Source organism: Vigna unguiculata, chromosome 9 (genome assembly GCF_004118075.2).
Source record: "Vigna unguiculata cultivar IT97K-499-35 chromosome 9, ASM411807v1, whole genome shotgun sequence".
NCBI classification, from domain to species: domain Eukaryota; kingdom Viridiplantae; phylum Streptophyta; class Magnoliopsida; order Fabales; family Fabaceae; genus Vigna; species Vigna unguiculata.
Window position 1 is genome coordinate 41,214,736 of NC_040287.1, and position 25,060 is coordinate 41,239,795.

General features: G+C 32.6%; 2 protein-coding genes across 6 annotated transcripts; one reads left to right on the plus strand and one right to left on the minus strand.

Annotated features, from left to right (window-relative positions):
- The first annotated feature begins 5,664 nt into the window (after positions 1-5,664).
- Positions 5,665-8,578, plus strand: LOC114162279. The gene is made up of 5 exons (XM_028046107.1): positions 5,665-5,791; positions 5,867-5,939; positions 6,100-6,465; positions 7,806-8,149; positions 8,250-8,578. The coding sequence occupies exons 1-5, from the start codon at positions 5,723-5,725 to the stop codon at positions 8,466-8,468; spliced, it is 1,071 nt and encodes a 356-aa protein (XP_027901908.1). The 5' UTR covers positions 5,665-5,722; the 3' UTR covers positions 8,469-8,578.
- Positions 8,579-9,671: 1,093 nt separating this feature from the next.
- LOC114162185 (exocyst complex component SEC3A-like) lies at positions 9,672-24,861 on the minus strand. Of its 5 annotated transcripts, XM_028045987.1 has the most exons (27): positions 24,759-24,861; positions 24,500-24,683; positions 23,645-23,715; positions 23,169-23,249; positions 22,922-22,989; positions 22,714-22,816; positions 22,223-22,371; positions 20,766-20,883; positions 20,310-20,414; positions 18,949-19,050; positions 18,728-18,862; positions 18,291-18,419; positions 18,123-18,203; positions 17,937-18,011; positions 16,283-16,456; positions 16,097-16,196; positions 15,920-15,984; positions 15,047-15,217; positions 14,878-14,957; positions 12,129-12,458; positions 11,557-11,638; positions 10,908-11,005; positions 10,678-10,786; positions 10,509-10,580; positions 10,239-10,304; positions 10,067-10,156; positions 9,672-9,917 (listed from the first exon to the last, which is right to left on the minus strand). In XM_028045987.1, the coding sequence occupies exons 2-27, from the start codon at positions 24,669-24,671 to the stop codon at positions 9,807-9,809; spliced, it is 2,937 nt and encodes a 978-aa protein (XP_027901788.1). In that variant the 5' UTR covers positions 24,672-24,683; positions 24,759-24,861; the 3' UTR covers positions 9,672-9,806. The 5 variants fall into 5 exon arrangements, with proteins under 5 accessions (XP_027901788.1, XP_027901789.1, XP_027901790.1 ...); XM_028045988.1 differs by lacking the exons at positions 12,129-12,458; positions 24,759-24,861 and having other exon boundaries at positions 24,500-24,746; XM_028045989.1 differs by lacking the exons at positions 23,169-23,249; positions 23,645-23,715; positions 24,500-24,683; positions 24,759-24,861 and having other exon boundaries at positions 22,907-22,989.
- Between the last annotated feature and the right edge of the window lie 199 nt (positions 24,862-25,060).

The following is a 25,060-nucleotide window of genomic DNA, read 5'->3' on the forward strand; positions in this document are numbered from 1 at the left end:
CTTAAATCCGTTCATTTTTCACTCATTTAAATTCATTATCTAGTTAAAACAGAAGCTCAATGCAAAAAATAAGAGTTATTTTCCTAGTAAAGGAAATAAAAATAGTTAAGAAAATAGTGAAAGAAAAAAGCAAAAGAAATAATTAAATAATGGAGGTAGTGGTCCCACCTTTAAATAATGCAGGCAATGGTCCAGCCTTGTCAGTTCAATTTTAAATGTTAGTCCAAATTTCAACCTATCGTGGCTTTTATCGTTTTGCTCTGGTTTGGTTGGTATTATAAAAGTAGAGAACAAAAAAATTAAAGAAAAGAAAAATTAAATTAAAATAAATTATGTAATATTAAATCAAATTTCAAAATATATTTATTATTATATAAAAGATATAAGTACTGGTAAATTTTGTATAATGTAATATAAGTATACATAAATATTAATTAAATATTTGTTATATAATCAATTATATAACGTAATACAGTAAAGTATATTTATATATTTTCGATACAGTGTTACCTTTTACATAAAAAAGAAAATTGTAAAAATGTTACTTTTTCTTTTGAATGTAATGTAAAAGTGATACCTTTTACTTTTTTATTTGCATGCTTCTTTCTTTTATTGAATAGCGTTTCTGAAGAGTTTTCATTAATCGAAATGAGATTAGAGATAAGTTATATGGAGGGAATAGTATAATTAGGTGGATTTAAATGCAGTTTTATGAAATAAGATAGAAGAGTTGAAAAGGGTGGAAAGGGGATTTTGAAAAACGAATATATGTATTAATATGGTGGTGTCCGTGAAGTGAAAGAAATTTATGCATAGTTAACTCAAAGTCCTTTGGAACATGTTGGGCCCCGCTAAACAAAGATATTTGTAGAGCACCTGTCGGCATTTCTTTTAACTAGCAAAAAACACATATGCATAGTTTCATAGAAATTTAAATTAAAATTAATAATATTTATTTTAAAAATATATATAAAAAATTTTAAAATAATTTTTAAATAAAATAACGGTTAAAAAAAGAGGTTTTTAGAATTACGTTTAAAATAAAAGAAATCTAGAAAAAACGGTTAAAGATATATTAATTATAAAATAATTAATTTTTTAAATTAATAATTAAGAGTAAAATTGAAAAATGAAAAGTGGACACAAAAGAATAAATCATCTTTATATATTGTTATAGATTAAAGGTGACAGTCCAACAGTTTGGTCCGACCCGCCCATAGTAGATCATTTTCTTTTTATAATTTGTTTTATTTTTTTTTACTTTTAAAATTTATTTATATATAAAAAATAAATATTAAAAATATATCTAATTGTATAAATGTTTTATAAAATTTTAATTAATTAATTAATATTTTTAATTAAATAAATTAAAATAATTATTATATTTTCACGTTAAATTATTTTATTATAATTAGTTAAATTATTTTATTATAATTAGTTAAATTATTCTATTATAATTAATAAAAATAATTTCATTTATAAGTATTAAAGATTTAAATTATATTACTACATTATATTTATACATTTAAAAAATAATAATATAACAACTTTAATCTTTTAAATTACTTTTACTTTTATTTTTAATTTAAATTTAACAAAATAAAACAAAATTGGATTAGTGAAACATGATAAATGACTAGTCTTTGATCTGTCAATTTAACTAACCAAACGACCCGACTTGTTTTTGACCCATCAATTTGTCAGGCTAGGTAGATCGGGCCAAGATGGGCTTGAAGGTTAACTCATGAACCACAGTCCATCTTGACACCCCTAATTTTAATCATGTTTATTTGTGGTTTTGTATTTTCTTTTAATAAACTTGAAAAGATATATATTTTAAAGAATAGTTGAAGATCGGATAAAAGTAAAAGAAAGGTGAAAGAGTATAAGAATATAAGTATTACATAAAAGTTTTATATTAAATAAAAATAAAAAATTTGAATAATATATGAGAAAAATAAAATTTATAAATATAAAGTTTTATGTCAGAAATGATATCATGTTTGTATTTTAAAGGTGATCAATCACTTTAATCTATTTTAGTAAAAAAAATCTCATATTTATCTTTGTGTTCAACTTATACGAAAATAAATATATCTTATAGTAATAAGATTTAATTGTAGTTAGGATAAGCGAAAGTGTATTAAGATAAATAGATGGAATAAATAAATCTTATTATAGTAAAAACTAATAATAAAACCTAAATCATACTTATAGAAGAGATTGTATTATGATAAAAAATCCAAAGTAAAATCAACTCATATTGATAAATATTTATGAGCAGAGGGTTATAGAAATCTAAATATTTTGAAAGTTACACATAAAATAAAAATGAATATATATATATATATATATATATATATATATATATATATATAAAGTGAAACCCAAATGACAAATATCTATAATAAACAACTTATATATCAAAGATGATAAATTTCTACAATATTATTTTCACAGAGAAAAATTTTATGCTGAAAGCATGCAAGGAAGTTGAATATGAAAGAAAGGAGATAATTGGTGATGGTGGGACGAATTGCCATAGATAGAGAGGCACCACAACAAATTGGAAGAGGGACAAAGAGACATTATTAGCTGTCTTCAGAAAAAAAAAAAATTATCTGTGTGATAGTAACCAGATTTTTTTTTCTTCTTGAGTCATATCAGAACAGATTTTTGCATGTGATAGTACCACTCAGATTTTTGAGTCATGTATATCAGTTTCATAATGTATATATAATGATATTAGTTATTTCTATTTATATTGTTAACAAAAATAGTAGGCATCACTCTTCCAATGTCGAAAACATGTGCTTGAAAATTAAATTGTGTTTGACTGGGAAACTAAATTTTGAAATTGAGCTTTCGAAAACATTTCGTGCGAACAAGCATTCAAGTAGTTGAAAATCCATAATTGTTAGACCGTGCAAACTTTTAACCAAAAAAAAAAAAATGTTCAAGACAACTGGCTTTTTAGGCATATATATCCTTACATGAAAGCTTTATTACAAAATAATCCCTCAATAATTAATTTTAGCTATTACATTTGTATTTAGTTTTTTTTCCTTCTAATTTAAATTTTATTTTTTTAATAAATGTGATTAAACAAATATTCGCATAATATCAGATATAACCGAACATCTCTCAAATTTATATAGGAGATTCTCCATCTTAAATAAAGTATGCACTTAAATCAACAATTAAATAAACTATATACTAATTAAATATTAAAATTATCATAAATTATCAAAGATTTAAATATACTCTTATCAAATAAATGTTTTAATTTTGGTTAACCGATTCTTAACTTTAATTCAATAATATTTTGAGTTTTGATTTGTTTTATTGAAGATTTTCAATTAAGATTGTTTGTATATTTATTTTTATCTTTATTCTATTTGTTATTTTAAAAAAACTATCTGGGTTTTTTTATGGGACACGTGTCTAAAGGTCAGATTATGTTATTCAGACACTTCTTAGGATCGTGTCTGCTCTGGCGTATCTGTGGATAGGGTCGTATCAGTCTTAATGAAAGGTGTTAAACACTACGTATGCACTCTGACTACATGCTTGTATATGTACCGAGTCAAAGCGGAGAAATATGGTCACATCATCATGTAGGAGCTTCCTAGCTCCTCATCGATGTTCTCCTCCTTCATTGTTATTGTCAATGTAATCGTTACCTCCTCTTTCTCCCATTTTCTCCCTCTTCTCCTTTTTGTTCTCTTCTTCTTCTTTTGTTTTTATCACCTATTTCCTTTTAATTTATAACAAATATTTAATTAAATTTGACGAAAAAAAATTATGTTCATTTTACCAATAAATTTATTATTGATTTTTTACAAACTTTATTAGCGACGAATTTACCAATAAATTTAGAAATAAGAAGTTATCGACAAATTTTAAGACATGGTAAAAGTTGAAATGGAAACTTTGAAGCCCTTTTACTAACTAAGTTTCTCAATAAAAATATTTGTTAATAAAAAAAATTTTGAATTAAATTTCTATCAAAATATTTTGTTGGTAAAATTACGCTAAATTTTATACTTTGAGCTTTGACCATTTCATAATAAAACCTATTGGTAACCAATTTTTTGAAATACATCGGTGATCTATACTTTTTGATTACTGACATATATTTCAGTCACTAAATATGTCAATAAAATAGGCACCAAAATTTCTACCAAATTTGGCGGAATATAATGATAAATTAATCAATGGTCTGTGAGAAAAGGGAAAGAAGGAAAAGGGGGATAAGGAGAAGGATGCGAGTCGAAGGCAATAAATGACGGAGTAATGATAGTGGTGTGGTGGCGACAACGACAATGGTAGAGGGAGTGGTCAAAACAAAGGATAAAAAGGAAGAATGGGAGGATGAGAAAAATAAAAAGGAGGAGGATTTGACGACAGATTGCAAGAATTGAGCTTGAGGAGGAGGAGAGGAGGAAGAAGAAAAAGAGGAAAAGTTAGACATGGAAGAATAACCAAACCATAATATTTTTGGATGAAAAAAGTTTATTGATAATTATTGACAAATATTTATCGTCAAATTTTTATTTTCAGTAATTACCAACGAATTATTACCGATAGATTTGTGGTTGTCGTTAATTATTGACAAAACTTTTTATCTTTCGAAAAAAATTATCAACGATTTTTTACCATCGATAGGTTGTCAATAATATTGATTTATTAACAAATTTTAGGCATTAGTGACAAATTTTGACCATATCAATTTTTCTAGTAGTGCTTGTAGAACTTAAAAAAATAAATTATGAGAATTTCAAAACTAACCATAGAATTGTTGAGCCTAAGCTTTAATTACTAAAAGATTAAATATGTTTGTTGATTTTAAGTTTTAATTCGTCTATATGTCAAAATTTGATATATTTTAATTTTAACCTTTAAAATTTAATGAATATACTTTCTTTAACCAAATAATGTTCTTTTTGTTACATGTTGACAAACATTTCAAGTTAACATTTTAGTTTAAATGTGTCAAGGATATAAATAAATTAAGCGACATATGAAATAATGTTTAACATGTCATAAAAATTTAACTCAATAGAATTGTGAGGACTATACTATTCATTTTAAAATTTGGAACAAATAAAATTTTCAATTTCACATAAAAATTTAAGTACTACTAGTATATTTAATCCAATACTAAATGATATAATATTATATATGATCATTCCACAATTTTTATCCCAGGAATAAACAGAAGATATAAAAAAAAAACTTAGAAAAAGCTTCGATTTATCTTGATTATATTTAATCAAGATCGATGAATAGAAGAAAATTACTTTTTTTTTCTCATTGAAAGTTCAAAGACAAAATCTAAATTTTTTAACGAATAATGAGAAAAGAATTCTCATTCAACAAAAATATTTACAACTCGAAATGATTGATTTTGGTGAATTCAAATTTAAAGTTCATTTAACCAATCCATTAAAGCTTAAAGCCTCTGATTACAAAAATTATACAAAAAAATACGATGTCCAATCCAATGAGTTAAAAGAAAAATTATAAAGTCCAATAAAGATTCAAAATAAAAAATTGTAATTTGAAAATAAAATAAAATGGTTTTAATTTAGTTTCTAAAATTAAAATGTGAGTTCTGTTTGGTATATGCAAAAATAATCTGAAGCTGAGGGAATATAATAATAACGGGTTTTTGAAACAAAGGATAGCATGGTTAGGCCACTGCTCTAAAACCCTAAAAATGGAACTTCAAACCCTTTGTTGCGCTCTTCCCTCTCAACCCATTCACTCCAATCATCGAACTCTATCAGTGAGTAAACCTTAACCTATTCATCCCAATCAATTTCTATGTTACCATTCTAACTCTTCTATATGTTACTCGCAGTCACCACCGTTCGCAACCCACGCTTCATTCTCTAATCAAAGGCAAACATTTCGGTTTGGAAACAGTTCAAAATGTACGTTTTTTCTGCCCCCAATCACTGTGTGTGCACTGCGTTCGTGGTTGCGGAATAACACTGAAAATTAGAAAAAAAAAGAGATTGATTTTGGTGGTTGAAGTATATTGGGTCTGTTTTGACACCAAAACAATTCAACACTTCCAAATTTTTATTTCAGGTTTGAAATGGGTGATTAGGGAACCTGCAGCATTGGGATTGAACAAATTCCAGAGACTTCTTGTTCATGCTTCTGATTCCAGTTTAAATGGAGGTTTGGAAGTTCATCCAAACAAAAGTTCCAATGTGCCCGTTAGTACGTTTAACGGGGTAGAACCGTTTCATGGTAAATCAGGTTCTGTCTCTTTTTGTGGGTTGACACACCAATCGGTAGAAGAAGGGAAATTGGAATCTGCCCCCTTTGAAGAAAAGGGTGGCTCTTACTTATGGGTCTTAGCTCCTACGGCGTTCATAGCATCTTTGATTCTGCCACAGTTCTTCGTTGACAATGTGGTCGAGGCTTTTCTTAATGATACGATATTAATAGGTATTGGTAGAACTTTGTGCTTTCTCTCACTGTCTTTGAATTTTGACCTTTTACGGCTTGATTTTTGAAATTGGATGCCATTATGTTGCATTGCTATGGTTTCTTGCTGCATTATGTCCAAACATAAAAATCTCATTAACTTTGTTAAGACCAATGTAAACCTTTTCTTTCAAAAGGTCAACAATCTCAGTTCTAATGCTGTCCTCTGATTCTGCTCAAACATTATTGCCAATGTATCTAGCATTACTCTTCTTATGTATTGGGAAAATGAATTATATTGGTATATAATGGATAACGTGAACCTCATCGACTATCCAACCGATCCCAAACCAAACATGTGGGGGAGAACAATGTCAATGTGAGAAGAAATTCTTAGAGAAAAGCATAAGAGATGTGTTAGGTTTTTAAGGAGGAGTATTACTGGAGAGAACAAATATCAATGAGATCTGAATCCAACCACATAAGGCATTGTATTTATTCTTATATAGTGCTCTACTTTTTTATTTTTAGCCAATGTAGAACTTAGACTCACACTTGGATTTCTAACAATCTCCCTTGAGTCTTTTCAACCACATTGGTACACTCCCCTCCAGCGGAAGCATTTTCAACCACAAGTACTCCTTTTCGGCCCTTTTCTATACCGCCATTCTTCTTAACGGGACACGCTTATCTGGAACCTTTGCCAAGAAGACTTTCGATATTAGGACCATACTGCACTCGTCTGAGCCGGTTTTAACCATCGTCGACTTTGATACCACTTGTTAGGTTTTTAAGGAGGGGTATCAGTGGGGAGAACAAACACCAATGAGATCTGAGCCCAACCACATAAGGCATTGACACCACTTTCAATCCAAAACCTTAAGGCAATGAGTTTATAGGTCTTTATTCTTATATAGTGTTCTATTTTTTCATTTCTAGCTAATGTGAGACTTAGACTCACATCTAGATTTTTAACAAGATGTTAGTTGTTTAGTGTTCACATTGTTATATCTGGAATAATAAACAAATCACAACAACTGTACTGATTTTGAAAATGTCTCATCCTATTTCATTCCCCTTGCATTTTTCTGTATTTCTGCAATTTGTTGGTGGTGGATGACCGTAAAAGTTAATAGTCACTCACCAGTCAATAGAGTTCTCACTAACATCAGAGAAAAATTGAATTCTCTGTTTCTTTTATATAACTTTTAGATGTTTTGGCAAAATCTTCTGTTTCCAGTGTGTTCTTTGGACAGTGTACTGCTGAGCACTATTCTGTACTTCTCATAATATTGTTTGTAAGAACCTTGTAAACGTAGGGGAGATACATCTCTTATCAACATTTCTATAATAAAATGCAGATGCAGTGAGTTTGTTCACTCATGATGCCCTGTTCTACGTTGGACTAGCGACATTCTTGTATGTGACTGATCGTGTCCAGAGGCCTTATTTGCAGTACAGCTCCAAAAGATGGGGTCTTATCACCGGCCTCAGAGGATACTTATTCTCCGCATTTTTAACAATGGGTTTGAAGATTGTTGTTCCTGTTATTCTTTTGTTTGCAACCTGGTCATCATCACTTGGCATGGCAGGAATTGTTGCTGTAACTCCTTTTTTACTTGGCTGTGCTGTACAATTTGCATTTGAGAAAGTTTTGGACAATCGTGGGTCAGCTTGCTGGCCACTAGTCCCTGCTATATTTGAGGTTTGTCTTCTTTCTTTCAGATTATTTAAGAGGATGGTTTGTAACTGAAATATTGCTTTACTTGTAATTAGTTTTATTACATTCTGAATGGTTTTGGCAGGTATACAGACTCCATCAGCTTACAAAAGCTGCTAATTTTGCTGAGAAGTTGTTATTAGCTTTGAAGGATCTTCCTCCGAGCCCAGAATTGGTAGAACGAACTGGAGGATTGTTCGCATTGATGATCTCTTTTCAATTACTGGGGCTTGTGTGCCTTTGGTCATTGATGACGTTTCTTTTGAGGCTATTCCCTTCTAGACCTGTAGCAGATCATTACTGAGTTTGGCGTGGATCATGGAAGAGTGTTGTATATATTTGCCTAATGTATTTGAAAGACGCGGCTACATTATTGTTTGATTAACTTTTAGTGCAGGCTCTTCATTGAGAAAATCTTGTCGTTGGTTTTCACAGGTATTTCATTTTTTATTTTACAGGTTTTCTTATAAATAAGAACTCGAAAATTACCTAATCAATTTTAGCACCTTGTAGCCAAAAAGCCTGAATTGAAAACGCTGAAGAAAGAGTACGAATAAGGATATGAAAAAGAGAAGAGAAAAGATTTTTTTTTTAATATATTAATAAGATAAAAAGTCTAAAGATACAAATATATTTTGCTTTTCTTGTGACAATGTCTTTTAGCCAAAACCGTGGCACGTGAAATAAAATAAGCTTCTCAATGAACTAAAATGGATTTTTATACAATGTAGAAATGATTTCATGTAACTTCATTAAAAATAATTCTTAATTTTATATATAAACAAATTTTATTGTAACTATTTTTTTTTCTGAAATTGTCTATAGAGAAATTTATTTAAATATAAATTTCAAACAAAACGTTTTAACAAAATGTAATAAATGCTATTTTCAACAACTGACCATATAATGAAATTAGATCACTTTTAATATACTATTATGGGTTTTGCTAATCTGTGGGGTCTTGTTTACAAGTATTCGAAAGCCAGAGATGAAAAAAAAAAACTCAATTTGCACGAGTTGAAATAAAATTGAACGACTCGTAAAATCTAAATTAGTAGAAGAGCATTACAGTGCACCACTGAACTATTTAAACTCAAGAAGACAATGCTATTGTTGGCATCAAAAGGTGGTTTTGGATTTTCATGGCGCCGAATTGATGTGGCAACTTGGAACACATTAATTAAGAAGTACATGTATATTAATTAGCAACTAAATATACATTCTATTAATGCAAAACCAGTCTAATTCATTGAAAAGTTCCACACGCTATATCTTTTATTCAAGCATCTTAACAAATAATAAAATATTGTATTTTTATGCATAAACTATCCTTTTAAATTTCTTAAACAGTGTTTCTAGGTCATTTGTTTACACACTGTCAATTCTCTAAAAGTAATCTTAAACAGTATAATTTTGAAAATGGTTACTGTAAAAGCTTATTATAAACATTTTTAAATTATTCAGTTCACGAGATACCAAACAGTAATAAAAATATTAGAATTAAACATGAGCTAAATATTGACAGCATTCCTTTTAGGATGCATTTATGTTCAAGTAAATCCAATTACGTTGTGGTAAAAGTGATTACAGGCCAAACAAAAAAAAAAATTGGAAAAATGATAGAATGTGTATAAATAAAGGTTTACATGGAAGCTAAAAGGTCTCGCAACTCCGCCACAGAAGGGACTGACTCAGCAGGGTATATCTTGGCAACAAGTTGGACAAAAGTTTCGTACTTATCAAGAAAATCTTTCTGTAATAGTTTTGGGGGGAAAAACAATAATCAGAATTTGTCCTACGCATTTGCGTTACTACTTCCACCTCCCTTCCACAATAGTTTCGACTCCAAAAAAATAATAATGCAACATACTGTAAATACGAAAAAGTTTGAGTACAGCGTACCTTGCATTTATCCCATAAGGAAGGTAAGAGTTCCTCAGAAGTCAAGTTTTTCTGCAACTTCTTATACATGGCAGCAATGGACTTGTCCACCTATAAACCCAACATATTTCACGACGTTAAGTATGTCGTTTACGAAAAAGTATTCAAAGGAAAAAGAGGCACACCCCCTTACCCCGGATAAACTGGACTTTAACGTCTTCCGTAGATCCGCTTTTGACAGCCCAACTTGGAAAGGAATCTGATAAGAAGATACATTTTTATGACATAAGATTCCAGGAAAAGAATTTTAGACTAGATCTACAGTGTTTAGTTCAACCAATGTTGGAGATATGTTGCAATCAATAGTTCACTAAGTTCAGTAAAATAAATCGAATTATACGAATTTCTGATCGATCAGCAAGAGTGTATGGAGATTAACAAACTTAATTATACCGAAACAGACCTCTTCAGGTGCGACATTATTCAATATCAAGTCTTCGATCTTTCGAGCAAACTGGAAAAGGCGTTCAAATTGCTGTCCAAGGAAGAAAAGCATAATGAGTTAACATCTTATAGGCTATAAATTCAAGTGCGGTTGACAGTAAGACATAAATAGAGAATAAAATACTTACATAGTAGATAATCACACTGATATGGCGTGTACAAGCTTGCTCGTAGGCTTCACTAGCCTGATGATAAAACTTCGCTAAAGTTGGCACAACATTTGCAAGGTCATACAAACTGAGAGAAAAGAACAAAATCATGAGCCGAAATATGCTTTTGTCTCTGTATACAGAATTACCTACCAAAAAATGGACGATTGAAACAGCCTCTATTTAGCCAGGTGATGCATAAATGTTACCTATTCTGAAATGCCGCATAGTTTTCTATAAGAAAAATATCTGCATACTTTGGATCTGCTTGTGCATTTTTTTCTAAAGTTACAAACATTATGCTGACCTGTCAAGCAACAATTCCCCAGTAAACAACATACCAATATTGGTCACATGTTTAAAAAAAGAAAAGAAAAATGAAATACAAAAAAATTATGATTTAATACTACTTGGATAGCAAACAAAAAGGTCTAAAGCAGTATCCATCAATAAAATACTATATGAATTATTTATCAAGAAGCAATGCCTATCCTATTCCTAACTTTCTGGGAAACTTGTTGTGTATGATCGTTTAAATCAGATCATGTGTGAACTCTGTGACTTATGGAGAATCTGGATCAAGACCAGAAAGTTCCACATTGAGAGTTAATTCTACCATAAGTGAAACGAAATGGGAGTGTCTGGGTCATGACCACAAAGTTCCACCTTTAAGAGTTAATCCTACTCGAACTCAAATGAAGCAACATGAAGAAGAGACATTTGAAGGAGAAAGTTGTTACTTGCTACACTCAGCCTTGACAAATGATGTTTTTACAAGTATAATGAATTTGGAGACAGCCAACCAAATATGGGATGAGACATCACAAAACAAAACAGTTCTGAAAAAGAACCACTTACAAATTTTGTGTATGCTTGGTCAACCAAATCCCTCGACTGTCCTGCAACAAACTGCTCCATCCGCGTTGCAAGGGCTGCAAATCTATATGCAAACAAGCGACACATTACTAAACACTAGACATGAAGATAGACACGATATTTTAAACACATTCACCAAATAGAATCGGAGTCACCTTAAAAATTTCAAAAATATTCTTTTGAAATATCATGCAATTTAGAGAACCTTGTTAGAATCTTGAAGACATGTTAGAATTCTATGTATATAGCAGCTTATGATATCAGGATCAATTAGATTGATTCTCCAATTATGTTATTAGTCTAAAATAGGGTAACTGAATATTCTACAATTTTGTTTTCTCCCCTGTATGAATTGAATAGCTACGTTGTGGTCTAAACACACGGAATTCGTCATGTCTTCTCGATTTTTCTCTTTTGAACATGGTATGAAGAGTCTACGAGAAGAAGGAACCCCAATCCATGCTTTTCCGGGTGGACCCACTGCTAATAGGTGTTAATTTTTCAGAAACAGCACTTTTTTCAGTTTATGTTTCTTTTCTCGTCGTCATGTTCACCTCCGATAATACTCTTCATTGTCGATGACTTCTAATGAGCTTTCCAGCAAATCCTTTTTGCAACAAGACTCGCCCTGTTGGTTTGGTTTTGGATTTTTGGTCCTTCTTCCATTCTGACACTGTTTGGCTGGTTGATTTCTGTTTAACTGTTTTCCACACTGTTTGACTGTTTTTCTCTTCGTGGCTAACCCATGACGACCCCTAATAAAGCTGATGTGCCTGCTTTCAGCAACTTTGTCATTGGGCCGCCATATACAGATAAGTTGGACAAAACTACGTAAGATTTTGGACAGTTTCTTCCTGCACCTCCATATGTTACTTCTTGAACTCCTATATAAAAAACTTTTCATTTTGTAAATTTTTGGATTGGGCATTTTAAAAGTAAAAAAAAAATTGAATTATACAAATTCCAAAAATTAGCGAGAATTAAGAAAAAAATAATAACAATTTAATTTTTTTTTATTTTCAAATTGTACGATCCAAAAGTCGTTTTCCAAATAAAATAATGACTACGAAATACACCATTCAAAAGCCATTTTTAACTTTTGGATTACATAATATAAAAAAGGTAAAACGGATTTTTTTTCTTATAAAAAGAAATTTATGGAGTTTATCTTGACCATCTCATTACTGAAGAAAAAATTGCTGGTTGAAAGTAACACCTAAATGGTGTAAAATTGTTCTCAACTTTGTGCAGGCATCAAGTCCTGTTCACCCCTTTGTTAGATAAATTTTTCGGTAACACGACATGTGTGAATGAGGTTGGGCACATGCCAAATCTACTTACACTGATGACATTCATAATCCATATCGAGTATGTAAACACTTCCAGACGTGATTGCAACACAGATACTTGATGGAACCATGCCGACCTATTTGGGTTGTATAAGTGGTCTTTGGACCTCTCTTTTGTTGGCCTCTCTCACTCGAACCCTTGAACCTCGACTTTGTGAACACCGATCATATAGTTCAGTCATTTTTTTTTCTACTTTTGACTATATTTTCACCGTGACAAATAATTCAAAAAAACACAACTTGGTATTGTTCATTATCTTTCTTTTCTTTCTATTCATAAGGTTCTTGTGTCCCTGAAGCTCGTATTAATTAATCTATTGTGCTGCAAAGTCTCTTGATTGTGTAATTTTTTTGTGTGTTTCCTTACAGGATTGGAGGACGAGACAAACAATTGAATGCAGGGGATTCTCCATCCCTTCTCTACCCATCTCCTCCTCCCTTGAAAATTTATCAGCATTCTACTTGTCTTGTACTGCCGCTACCTAGTACCAACAAAACCATACCACAAACTCACCTCCGACACCAACTCCTTCGCCTCATCCTCCAATACTGCCTCTTGACTATGAAATTCCCATTGATCTTCGAATAGGTATACCTTCTATTCGTCATCTTTCTCATCATTATACCTTTTTGAGTTATAGTACTTCTCCTTACTACTATTATCGTTTTTCTTCCCTGTCTTTTACTTTTTCTACTAAGAATGTAGGTGAAGCCTTTAGCCATCAAGGATGGAAACAGCTATGATGGACGAGATGTGTGTATTACGGAGCAGTTAGACTTAGGACCTTGTTCCTCTACCACTAAGGAGGTCCATATGATCAAGGTTGTTTCATAAGGCAAGGTTGACTGGCTTCAATCTCGTCTCATCACGAGAGGCTATGCTCAAATCTTCACATTAAATTATGGGAATATTTTTCTTCAATTGCCCAAATGTCTTTTGTCCGACTATTCATGTCCATTGTTGTCGTTAGTCATTGGTCTCTCTATGTTGGTTGTTGAGGGGTATAAAGTATTAAGGTTGGTCCATACAACAAAGTTGATATGCATAAAGCTCGTATAGTTGCAAAAAGGTTATACTTGATCTTTAAGTTGAATTATGGAGATACTATTTTTTCGATGGCCAAAAGTGTCTTCTGTCTGACTATTTCTGTTCATTGTTGTCATTTGTAATTGAACTCTTTCAGTTGGACATAAAGAATGTCTTCCTACTTATGTGACCTCAAGCAATCACCAAGAACAAGGTTCAATAGGTTTAGTACAATGATGTAACAGTTTTACATGACTCAAGGTAAGGCTGACCACTTTATCTCCTATCATCAGTCATTTACTTGTTACATCTATTGGGTTATTTACGTGCATGACATTGGAGCACTTCTTCAGGAATTTTCAAATGAAAATTTTTGGCAAACAAGAATATTTCTACGGCATACAGGTAGCGACCATAAAAAAATTGGATCATCATATCCCAAAATATTTTGAAAGAAATGTGTTCAATTCCAAGACACTCGACACCTTAATGGATCCCAATGTCCTCCTTGCCAAACTAGGAGAGTCTTTTTCAAATCCTGAAAGCTACAAACAAATGGTAGAGAAGTTGAACTATCTTACTCTTGTTTGAATATCTCATTTCTAGTAGGTGTACTAAGGCAATTTCTTAACTCCATATATAAGGAACATTAGGAAGCAACAACTTTCATTGTTTGATATATCAAAAGAGCTCTGGAAAAGGACCTTTTGTTTGAAGACAAAGGACACACTCGAGCTCCCTTCTATTGTATATTTGTCAAAGATAATCTTGTTACTTGGAAAAGTAATTGTAGTCAGGCCCAATGCAGAACAAGTGAGGAAAAAAAAGTGATAAAGGACCGACTATATATAGGCTTTATTCTAGAAAATGAAAAATCCCAATTGTCTTAAGAGATGAGGGAAAAAGTTAACACCAAAGGTCTCTCACCTAGGAATGTATGGTAGGACACCTGTTTGGCGAGCATTGCGCTCATTTCTTTCAATTTGATGGGAAGCATCGTCCACAAACTGAAAAAAAAAATTCCAGTCGAATGAATAGGGTTAGCATCTCAATCATCTCAATGCAGTGGCAATTCTTTATAAAACTAGTCACATACTCGACCGAACTGAAAGGATATGCGAGCCTCCAAGTCATCAAGCAAAACGCGTACATATCCTGCTGCGTCACCTTTCTGACCTGAGAGATAGCGCTCTGTAGTTCCATGCATTGATATGCAGCACAAAGGATCAATCTTGTATGCCCAATCCACAACAGAACCGAAGTCTTCCTAAAATCAGAGAAATTATAAAGCATCTTTAGAGCAGCAAAATCCATCAATTAATATACCAAAAAAACATCTGGAAACTCTTTACAAATTGTTCAATTATATGGAACCATATATTTATCAGTTATAGACCATAACATGATATATGCTATGTTCAGCTTATAAGAGATAAAATATCAAAGACTGCAACTGAGTAATTGTTTTGGTCCCTGAAAAATTAGCCATCAACCATTTTTGTCCTGAAAGAAATTGCTCCTGAAGTTTAGTTTTCAATCCATGGATTATTTTAGTCCCCATATTAATTGATGTCTCACAAGATGCAGACGCAGCTTCTTTTAGGTCCTTGAAAGATAGTCCTCTTCTTCTATCATCCATTCTCATCCATGCATCTTATGTAGTATTTCTTGTGCCACAATCAACATTTCGATTAGAGCTAACTCATGTCGCTTGACATAAGGACGATTGAATATTCAATAACCTTGAGAACAATTTCTTTCTTTCTTTCAAGACTAAAATGACTAACCCTTGATTAGCATAGGGACTAAAATGTCTACCACTTCATAAAAGCTGCACCCCTTTCTCTTGAATTTGGATCCTCTGACATGAGTTAACAGTTATACTAAGGGAGAAACAAGATACAAAACAAGACAACTAAATTTTCATTACAAATAACAAAGAAAGAATTTCTTTCTATTACATACGTACTTGAAGTCCATCAAGCAAATCCTGAAGTGCTTCATTTAAAGATGCAAGATCCACAGCCATTCTACCTGTAAGGCAGAAGAAATGTCCAAATTATGGAGCAATTGATCACCTCAGTAAAATAAATCATAGTAGTTTAAGGAAAAAAGAAAGGACACTTCTTGAAGGTGAGATATGTACCAGATGCAACACCATCATCATCCTCATTGTTGTGTGTAGTTTTATTACCATTAACAGTTGAAGGAACTTCAAAGCACAGGAAGTGTGCAAAAAACACGCTCTAAAACACAGGCCATGAATATTTATACATCTGAAACATGAAATATTAACAAGTTTGGTGGAAGGGAGAATCCTAAGAACTTTCACCTCATCCACCAAGAGTGGGATAAAAATCGTGAGCATCTTTGCATATGCATCAGAAACTGTTGCAGTGTCAGCAGCATTTACATTTTGACCAGAACCCGTGAAGACATCAAGCCAAACAGAGGGGGTTTTAGAAGTTTTCACACCAGCACGAAGTTCATTAGCAAATTCCCGGGCCTATAGAGGAATCTTAAAACTTCAGACTCCATATGCCCAATATTTTACCAAAGCATAACAAACCAGGATATATAAACCAAAAATCAAATAATAAGTATAACAAAAATTTGTCAATTGTAGCAGGTCATAAACATCCAAAAGAGTCATGATAAAGATGAAGCCAGTTAAAGTTCAAGGATATCCTATTCAAATCATAATTATAACAATTTTATTTGTCAATTGTAGCAAATCATAAACTTCCTTTAAGTGAAGGCCAAAAGAGTCACAACAAAGATGAAGCAACATCAAAATTAAAGATGTTCTGTTCAATTTTTGCAGAATAATTCCAAGACATAACATCTCTGCATTAGGTTAAGTAATGATAAAGGTAAAACCACCATGTCCTCTGCATATGTTTTTGAGACAGTTGCTGAGATGGACCCAAAAAATATAACCATTAATACCTCCAATTGAAGCAATAAAAGTCTTACAATTTTGTGTTAGGACTTTTATTTCAACCTGAAAAACCATTAATAAGTGTTTTATTTCATTAATTTACAGATTTGAATAGTTGTAACATATTAAATGAATATTCATGTATTAGACAGTTTCCTTGTATAGCTATAGGGAAAGCTTCCTAATATTACGTATTAAATGGGTTTCTCTGGATGATGTGAAATATTCAGTCAGATTTGATAGATTTTATTCTCAAGTTTAGGAATAATATGTGATATATTATTTTATGAAATACATCAGATTTATATGTGCAGAACCTGTTGACAATTTTAGAAAATAGGTAAAACTTATTCTACGGGACAAATTCCATTGATTATGTGATTGTTTCTACGTATACAATCCTTGTATTAATATCAAGATAGTGTAAGCATACAGAGCAAAAATATAGCAAGGTTAATATAAAACTTCGTAAAATGCATATCGAACAAGGAGAATGGAATTGAGCCATGAAAGAAAATATGAGGGTACTGCAAAACAACATATAACTTAAAGAGGAAACAGACAAGCCAATTGATAAAACCAGACGCATAAAGATAGACCACTACTTTATCGAGGAGAAACTAAACAATGGTCCTATAACTACAGCCTACAAGGTTCCCTTCTGAATTCAATTGGCTGAAGTATTCATCAAGGAGCTTCCCACATAGTGGTTTTCAGATCTTGAAAAAACAAGACTGATATTCTTTGAGTAAATATACAACCAGCAATATTCCAAAATATAACAATATTTGCAAGGATCCCTTCAATTGTTGAGATACACTTATTTCCAGTATTTTAAAATCAAGATTTTATTAGGCTTAGCCTATATAATGACAGCAGCACTTATATATTTTTATCAAGAAATATATTTTAGTTTTCCCCTTATTTCAACTATAATGACTGTTTCTCAATTCATAAAAACCAGGTCACGGCAAGAATTTTACCACCAAATGACCAAAAAAATAAAATAACACCAATACAGTGTGAATAGGTTGTTATCTCAGACCTCCTTGCGAAGAAGCAAGTTTAGAGAACTGCAATAGGCTTTTCTCAGTGGACCCAAACAATTCTTATCAAGAATCTGCAGGTTTACAGGAAACTAATTAAGGAAGAAACAAAGAAATTAACTTGGTGAATATATACACACAAAACAGAACTTTAAGCAGAAAGTGTAAATCATCCATAATAAAACCTTTAAATGTTTAAGAAGGCGTGCATATGTCCTGCACTTGAACCTCAAGTCAGCATGATCTGGCCTTTTCAACTGCCCTCGCTGATTAGAGTAAGCAAACAAAGTGACAAATGAATGATTCTAATTTCTAATACTTCAAAAGTTTATCATGAATTTACCAGAAAATACCTGAGAGAAGTAATTTTTATCATTCAACATAAAGTCCACAAAAGTAGCGAAGTAATTTCTCATGTACTCAGAAGCTTTCCCAACAAAAGTAGACTTTATTATTTGAAGTTCTCCTCGCTTCTCTTTAACCTGTACAAATAGCAGAAAGAAACAATTCATTAAAACAAATGAGTTTTAGATCCTATACATGTTTTCCAAACAGGCCATGGCAAATATCTATTTGCCACTGAGGCACAAAATTTATATCATTGAAAATAAACAGTTTCCATACCCATAAAAACGGAAGCAACTAATGAATGCAAATAAAAATTGTCACCTTCAATCTATTTTCTTATTTAACATTAACAAAACAATATGCAGACATGGGCCTTGAACTTCCTATTTCTAAATAATTAAAACTTGCTTTAATATTATTAAAAGTAAGGCAAGGAACATACTCCTCTCATTTTTACATAAGTAGGATCTATGTGCTTTTCTAGACCACGCATGGCAGTTGTCAACCACTCACATGCTTCTATGTTTTGCTGCATTTCTGCTTCATCAAATGAATCTCCTGTCAAACATGCTGAATACTACATCCAATGAAACATCATTGATTACCAAGCCATTAAAAGTTCATCAAACTCAAAATATGGGAATTCACCACTGTCAGCCATACCTCTGCAGGGATACTCAATTGCTCAAGAAGCTTATCAAGCTCTTCAATAAGAGATTTGTTATTTACATTTTGCATTTCCAATTTGTTATTGCGGGTTTCAATCTGGGATACCACAAAAGGATTGAGACAAATAAAAAAAGCTCATTGAAATTCTTTAAGTCAAAATGGAGATGCTACTAAAGGTTAGGTGTATAAGAGATCCTTCATACAAACAGAAATATCAATGAAGCAAAGCTGCCCAGTCTCAGCCTATTTCTAAGAGAAACCCTAAAAAACACAAGGTTTACACCAAATAGAAGCCAAATGCCAAGTCTCTATCCCAAATAAGTTTCACATTCAAAGACATCTTTATAAAGAAGTGAGAATTATGCTCCAACCATATGCACCAATGGCTGGACTTCATTGACTTGAACAGAGAACTGAAATTGTATATTATTTTCTATTTTCTATTAATTTACGCCAGCAGATACAATACGCATCAGAGAGATGAAAAATAAATGCTACCAAAGAGATTTTAGGCTACAAATTTGTACATAATAATAGTAAGAAAGTAATCCTAGTCACACTAATAATTTATAAGCATTAAGCTGGCAAATGATGTATCATGTCCCACTTGCTCGAAATATATTGAAAGCATTATGTGGGAAGTCCCTTTGGTTAGTACATCGCCTACTAGGATTTTGAAGGGGCACGTAGAGTAGTTTTGAGACCACTCTCCAACTTTTCCTCAATAAAGTGGCACTTTTTGTGTGTTTTGTCCTGTCATTGTTGGCAATGCCTTAAGGGCTGTCACAAGTAGCTTCACAGAATCTTCATAATTAATTATGGGGTTGTCAAAGTATTATTTTCATTCATAATATTTCAGTAACTCCTTGAGCTGTGGTATAGCTTGGCTAATATCCTTATTTCTATACACATGCTTAGAAAATATTTGAATTGTTCACCGACATTTTTCTCATTGTACCTTTCATGACCTAACCACAGGGAAGATGTTACGTGCCTCCTCAAAGGTTAAAGAACAACATAGAGAAAAATGTAGACGATGATTCATTTTAGTATTAGGTGACAATAGGTTTAGATTATTATATTTGATTGGCTTTGTTTATAGATGATTTTGAGTATATAAATATTGGTTGTTAAATTAAATAATTCATAATGATCTAATCTATAGATTTGTGTCCCTATGTCCTATGTTTTGAAAACTGCATATGTCAAAGTGTTTGTGTTCATGTCGTGTTGTGTCGGTGTCGGTATTTGTGCTACATAGATTGATAAACATGGGTTCCAGTAAATACACTGACATAAATACCACAAAGTAAATTGCAAAGCAAATGATTCTCCCAGCTTGAACAAGCACTTACTGATTCAATATCTTCCCTCATGTGACGAAGTTTTACGTTGAACATGCCTAACCATTCATTCATGTCTTCCAGACAATTTGTTGCTGACTCAAGCCCGTGCAACACCTGCAAAGCATAGATTATCAGTGCGAACCATTTCATAAAAAATATTAAAATAATTTTTACTTCATAATGATGAGCAACATGAAGATTTGTAAAACTAAGCAGATGTTTCCTTGTATCGCAACAACTATAATGGTTGAAGTGACAATACATGAGCTTAAAATATCAAAACGAGGTTTTTAAAGTTCGAAGAGGGCGATAAAATTAAGCAAATTAGTTTACTCGATAAACAAGACCACAAAAGTGTATGGGTGCTCAAATAATTGTAATCATAGCTCGATGTAATTTGTTTAGTCTATAATTTAAAGGTTATACCAGCAAAAGAAAGAAAATAAACTTAAAGAACAGTTATACCTCATCTATCAAAGGTTCACTTTCTAAAATGGCATGCACATTTGCTGCTTCCAGAGCCATGAGCTCTCTTTTTAACCTTTCAGAAAATGCCTCTGCTTCACCAACACCCATGATATAACTGCACATTCAGAAAACTTTGGATGGTGAAGACAAGATAAACATCTCATATTTTACTCGAAAAAAGAAGTTTGATAGATTAACATGATGGGGGTAATGTGACTGATGAGGCTAAAATAGAAATTTAACACTGGTAATATTAAAAGAATGGAATAAGTAGGGGCATGTGCTCCCCATTTTGATACAGGTAGGTTTGTCCTCTCCAACTTTTTCAAAATTTCATATATATGTCTGAGGATATATTTTGTGAGAATCCTTTTTATTTGAGAATGAAACCTTAAAAGTTATAAGACTTTTTCGAAAAACTAATGTGACCTTTGTTTTTTAATATTGACCATTTATGATACGGCCAAATGGTCGATATGTATTTTTATCACTTTAATTTGATTTTTTTTTCCCTTCTCCTTTCTTGGCTTCCCGCACAACAAGGGATCTCTCGTGCAAAGTAATGTGGTGCAATCTGCTTAATAATGAAAATTGTATTTGTGTTAGTTTTCTTTTATCTCTCTAAATTTTGGCATTTTATGCACTACAAATATCATATCTTACCTTTTTTGTACAACTTTACTACAAGCCCCTTTTTAACTCTTTATATTTTGGTATGATGAGAGTTACATAGTTGGTAGAAAATTATTGCAAGGTGACTCATTTTAAGAAATTTTCTTTTCTTTTCTTTTTTTACAAAAACTGGTAATAAAAAAGTCAACGATTTTAGATTAAATTATGAAATAAGAAATAGCTTATGAATAATTTTTTCAAATTTTATTTTGGTTCCCCAGTTTTTTTCATTCAAGATCTGCCACGGCACCTTCTGCAACAATTTAATTCTCATACATGTATTGTAAAAGAAAATATCACCCAACAAAAGCACTTCTCCTAAAAGAATAACCTAAGTATCTTTGTATCCACTAACACATAAATAAATACTTTCATTTGAACTTTTTAACATGTAACAATCATGTTAATACTTGGTACTTTTTTGGGGGCCAAACATCATCACAAGTATTGTCCTAAACTTTTATGAAAACTAATCCCGCCTGGGTGTTAGATTTGATCTAGTCAAAAGGTGCTTCTAGTGGGTTTTGAAACCCTGAACTCCAGGTAAAGTGAGATACATAGAGCTAAAATTTTCCAACTAAGTCACATCTTGCTGTTACTACAACATGAATTCCCTGTATCAATATTAATCACAAAATATGGACAGAACTTTGCAAGGGAAGAGAGAGAGTTTCTATGACATTGCAACAGCCCTTTGCAGAGAGAAGACATGAACTATATCCTTATTCATCACAGATATTAAACCTCAGATACAAATTAAGACAGAAAATGATAGCACCTACGTTCCCAGAAGAGCCTCTATGTCCTCTTCCTCTGCCTGGGAGACAAGTTCCTTTTCAACATAGACTTTCAATTCTGATTCATTCACAGAAGATGCAATAGAAGCACCACCGTGTTCGTTACTTTGAGCGGAAACTGCAGGTGTATTTTCCTATTTCACATTTTTAAAATAAATAAACGGATAAATCAATAGTGTGTTTAACAGCAATCAGTCACCCAGTAACTATTTTTCGAAGTTAACGCCATCAGCTTAAAATCAAGGACTTCTAGATCACTGATGAGACAGGGCGCACTCTATCCATAAAGATAAATAAATACAGAGTAATTATATTAGTCAAAAAAGCAAAGCAATTATCTAATACAAAATAAAGTAACGTAATTATCTAATACAAATAAAGTAAAGTAATTATCTAATACAAAATAATGATTGCAGCGTGACAGTAAAGGCAGTAAATCAACTTTGAACTTAAGTGAATAGAAGACCATTATTCACCTTAGCCCAAAGAGCCATCTCCACAACATCGATACCAACAACCTTCGGTAAGCGACCCAGGACATCTTTGCAGATATTTAAGATACAAAGCAGGAGGCGATTTCTATAAGACGAGTAACAGATGTAGTGAGACAAAAATCACTCTCCTGACAGAAAATGATAAAGGATCAAACCCTACATTTCAAAATTATACATTTAACGGTATAACCTGTCATCCGTATTGCGCATTGTCCACTGTGAAGGAGCCACGCTCTGGTTTCTAAGGTTATCAAACCCCTATAAGATATATATGCATTAGCAAATAAAAAGAGACATAACAGAGAGATACAAAAGGCATTTAGAAAGAAGCTTCATAATAGAAACTGGCTGCATCTCGATTTGGTTATGTTCCACAGCCTGGGAACATTGTATTCAGAACCAGTAAGATACGACAACAAGAAAGAATGGGATATTACCAGTGTAAATGTACATCCACTGGGGTCATTTGTTACAACTTCCATTTTTGAGAGGTGCTTCAGCTTGTATAACTTAGCAGGCTGCAGCACACAAGAAGTTTCGTAGTAAATAGAAATATGCTTAAACCTCCAGTTAAGACAAATTCAAGGTGGAAGAAAGAGACTATGCTAACATTAACTGTGCAGTTAGTCGGCTTCAGTTTATCTATTTTTTTATACTAAGGTTGTGCAATTATTTGACACATAAAGCAAGGGATAACTAACCGATGCAGCAAGGGTGAATGAAACTAAACAAGGGTAAGATTTATACATTACAGTTGAAAGTAACAGAAAAGGCAAAAGATGGAAAAATCATTTCAGTTAGGTCATAAAAAATTAAAATTTTGGCCAAAACAAAAAAATGTCTGCCACACGCAGGACTTTTCACTTTATTGAGCTACCAGTGAAGGAGAGAATTGGGGAGAGAAGGACATTACCTCAAGCACCCCTCCACTTAAATACTTTAAAACTCGAAGAAAAGCTTTTGTCCGCTGACCTTTCGCTTTTGCTACAAAAAATAACATTCTGTCACCAACAGTGCAACAAATACAGAATTCAACAAATTATCACCACAGTAACACACGATGAAGTGACGACATTCAATCACCTATCCATAACATCACCAGTTACGAATAGACTACGAGTTAAAGTATTCAAAATGCTAACTCCTCCCACTTATACCACTATTAAAGTGAAAAAAACGGCAATCACATGCTAAAATAAGGGATGCATAGTTTTAGTTTCTAATCACATACACACCTGATGTCAACATGAAACTGAAACCGCCAAACTAACTGGATTAAAAACAAGCTAAGTCCTATGAAGTAAATTGTGCCGTACTCCATAAGTTAAAACAATTAGGTGAAAAGGTTTCTACAAAAATTAAGTCTATAAATGGATTTTAGCCTTCAAATTCAACTTGTTTTAACCTTTTTCCTTTTTCTTATAGTTACTTGTAAAAATGTAAATTCAATAGTCTGTAATACAACAGCCAATAAGACATAAGAACCGAAAAAAAAACATCTAGAGACGTATCATCAACGAGACGAAACGAGCACGTAATGCACAGCTACTAGTACTACATTTTAAATGTTTTGAGCGACAGCCACGGAATGCAAAACTGCTACATTTGAAACATAAACAGACCACGCTTGGCAACACAAGTCATGATTCAACGATTCACATATTTGTTGCGAGGAAGGTTCTAGAAGTGTGAAAAGTTATTCCGGCGTTGATCGAAAAATGTGGAAAGAGAGTGAATAGGGAGAGAGTGCGAGAGAAATGGCGCGTACTGCATAGAGCGAGAACCCTAGGCTTAGCCATTTGACGAATCTTAGTAGATTTTCCCCACGTGCCGTGGGTCTTGACGGTCCGAATGCATAGAATGACCTTTTGCTTGGTGCCCTCAACCGCGAGCTGGCATGCTCGCCGAAGCTCGGCATCGTCGGCGCTCGATTTCGCCATTTCTTCTCCGATCTGAAACCAGGAGCGTGTGAGAAGTTTGTGCGAAGAGGGAGTGTGTCTGTTATTATTTTTAGCCGTGAGTCTAACCAAATGTCATAAACGGTTTTCCGTTGGCGCTTTCTCCTTGCGTCCGTGGTGACTCGTGTCGCTTCACTTTTTAATCGCTACGAACGATTCGTGGCGATGCGATGCGACTCGTGGTGGTCCAGGCCCTAAAAGCTATTCTCCACGTTCTCAATTACACCCCCCTCATTTCGTGGCATCACCTTATACAATTCACAAGTAATTTCTCACTATTCACTTCGAAGATTATTTAGGAGAGGGTAATATTTCAAGGATAAAATTGAGGCTTAGAAAATAAATAGATAAACTTAACTATAATATTAATA

Bases quoted from the DNA above. Each gene is read 5' to 3' on its own strand.
- LOC114162279 (XM_028046107.1), top strand. From the start codon at position 5,723: ATGGAACTTCAAACCCTTTGTTGCGCTCTTCCCTCTCAACCCATTCAC. The intron at 5,792-5,866 runs GTGAGTAAACCT...TGTTACTCGCAG, and splicing joins CCAATCATCGAACTCTATCA to TCACCACCGTTCGCAACCCA. The intron at 6,466-7,805 runs GTATTGGTAGAA...AATAAAATGCAG, and splicing joins TAATGATACGATATTAATAG to ATGCAGTGAGTTTGTTCACT.
- LOC114162185 (XM_028045987.1), bottom strand. From the start codon at position 24,671: ATGGCGAAATCGAGCGCCGACGATGCCGAGCTTCGGCGAGCATGCCAG. The intron at 18,204-18,290 runs GTATTTTCTGGT...TACTCTAATCAG, and splicing joins ATAAAAATTACTTCTCTCAG to CGAGGGCAGTTGAAAAGGCC. The intron at 15,218-15,919 runs GTACGTATGTAA...CTCTGATTTTAG, and splicing joins ATTTGCTTGATGGACTTCAA to GAAGACTTCGGTTCTGTTGT.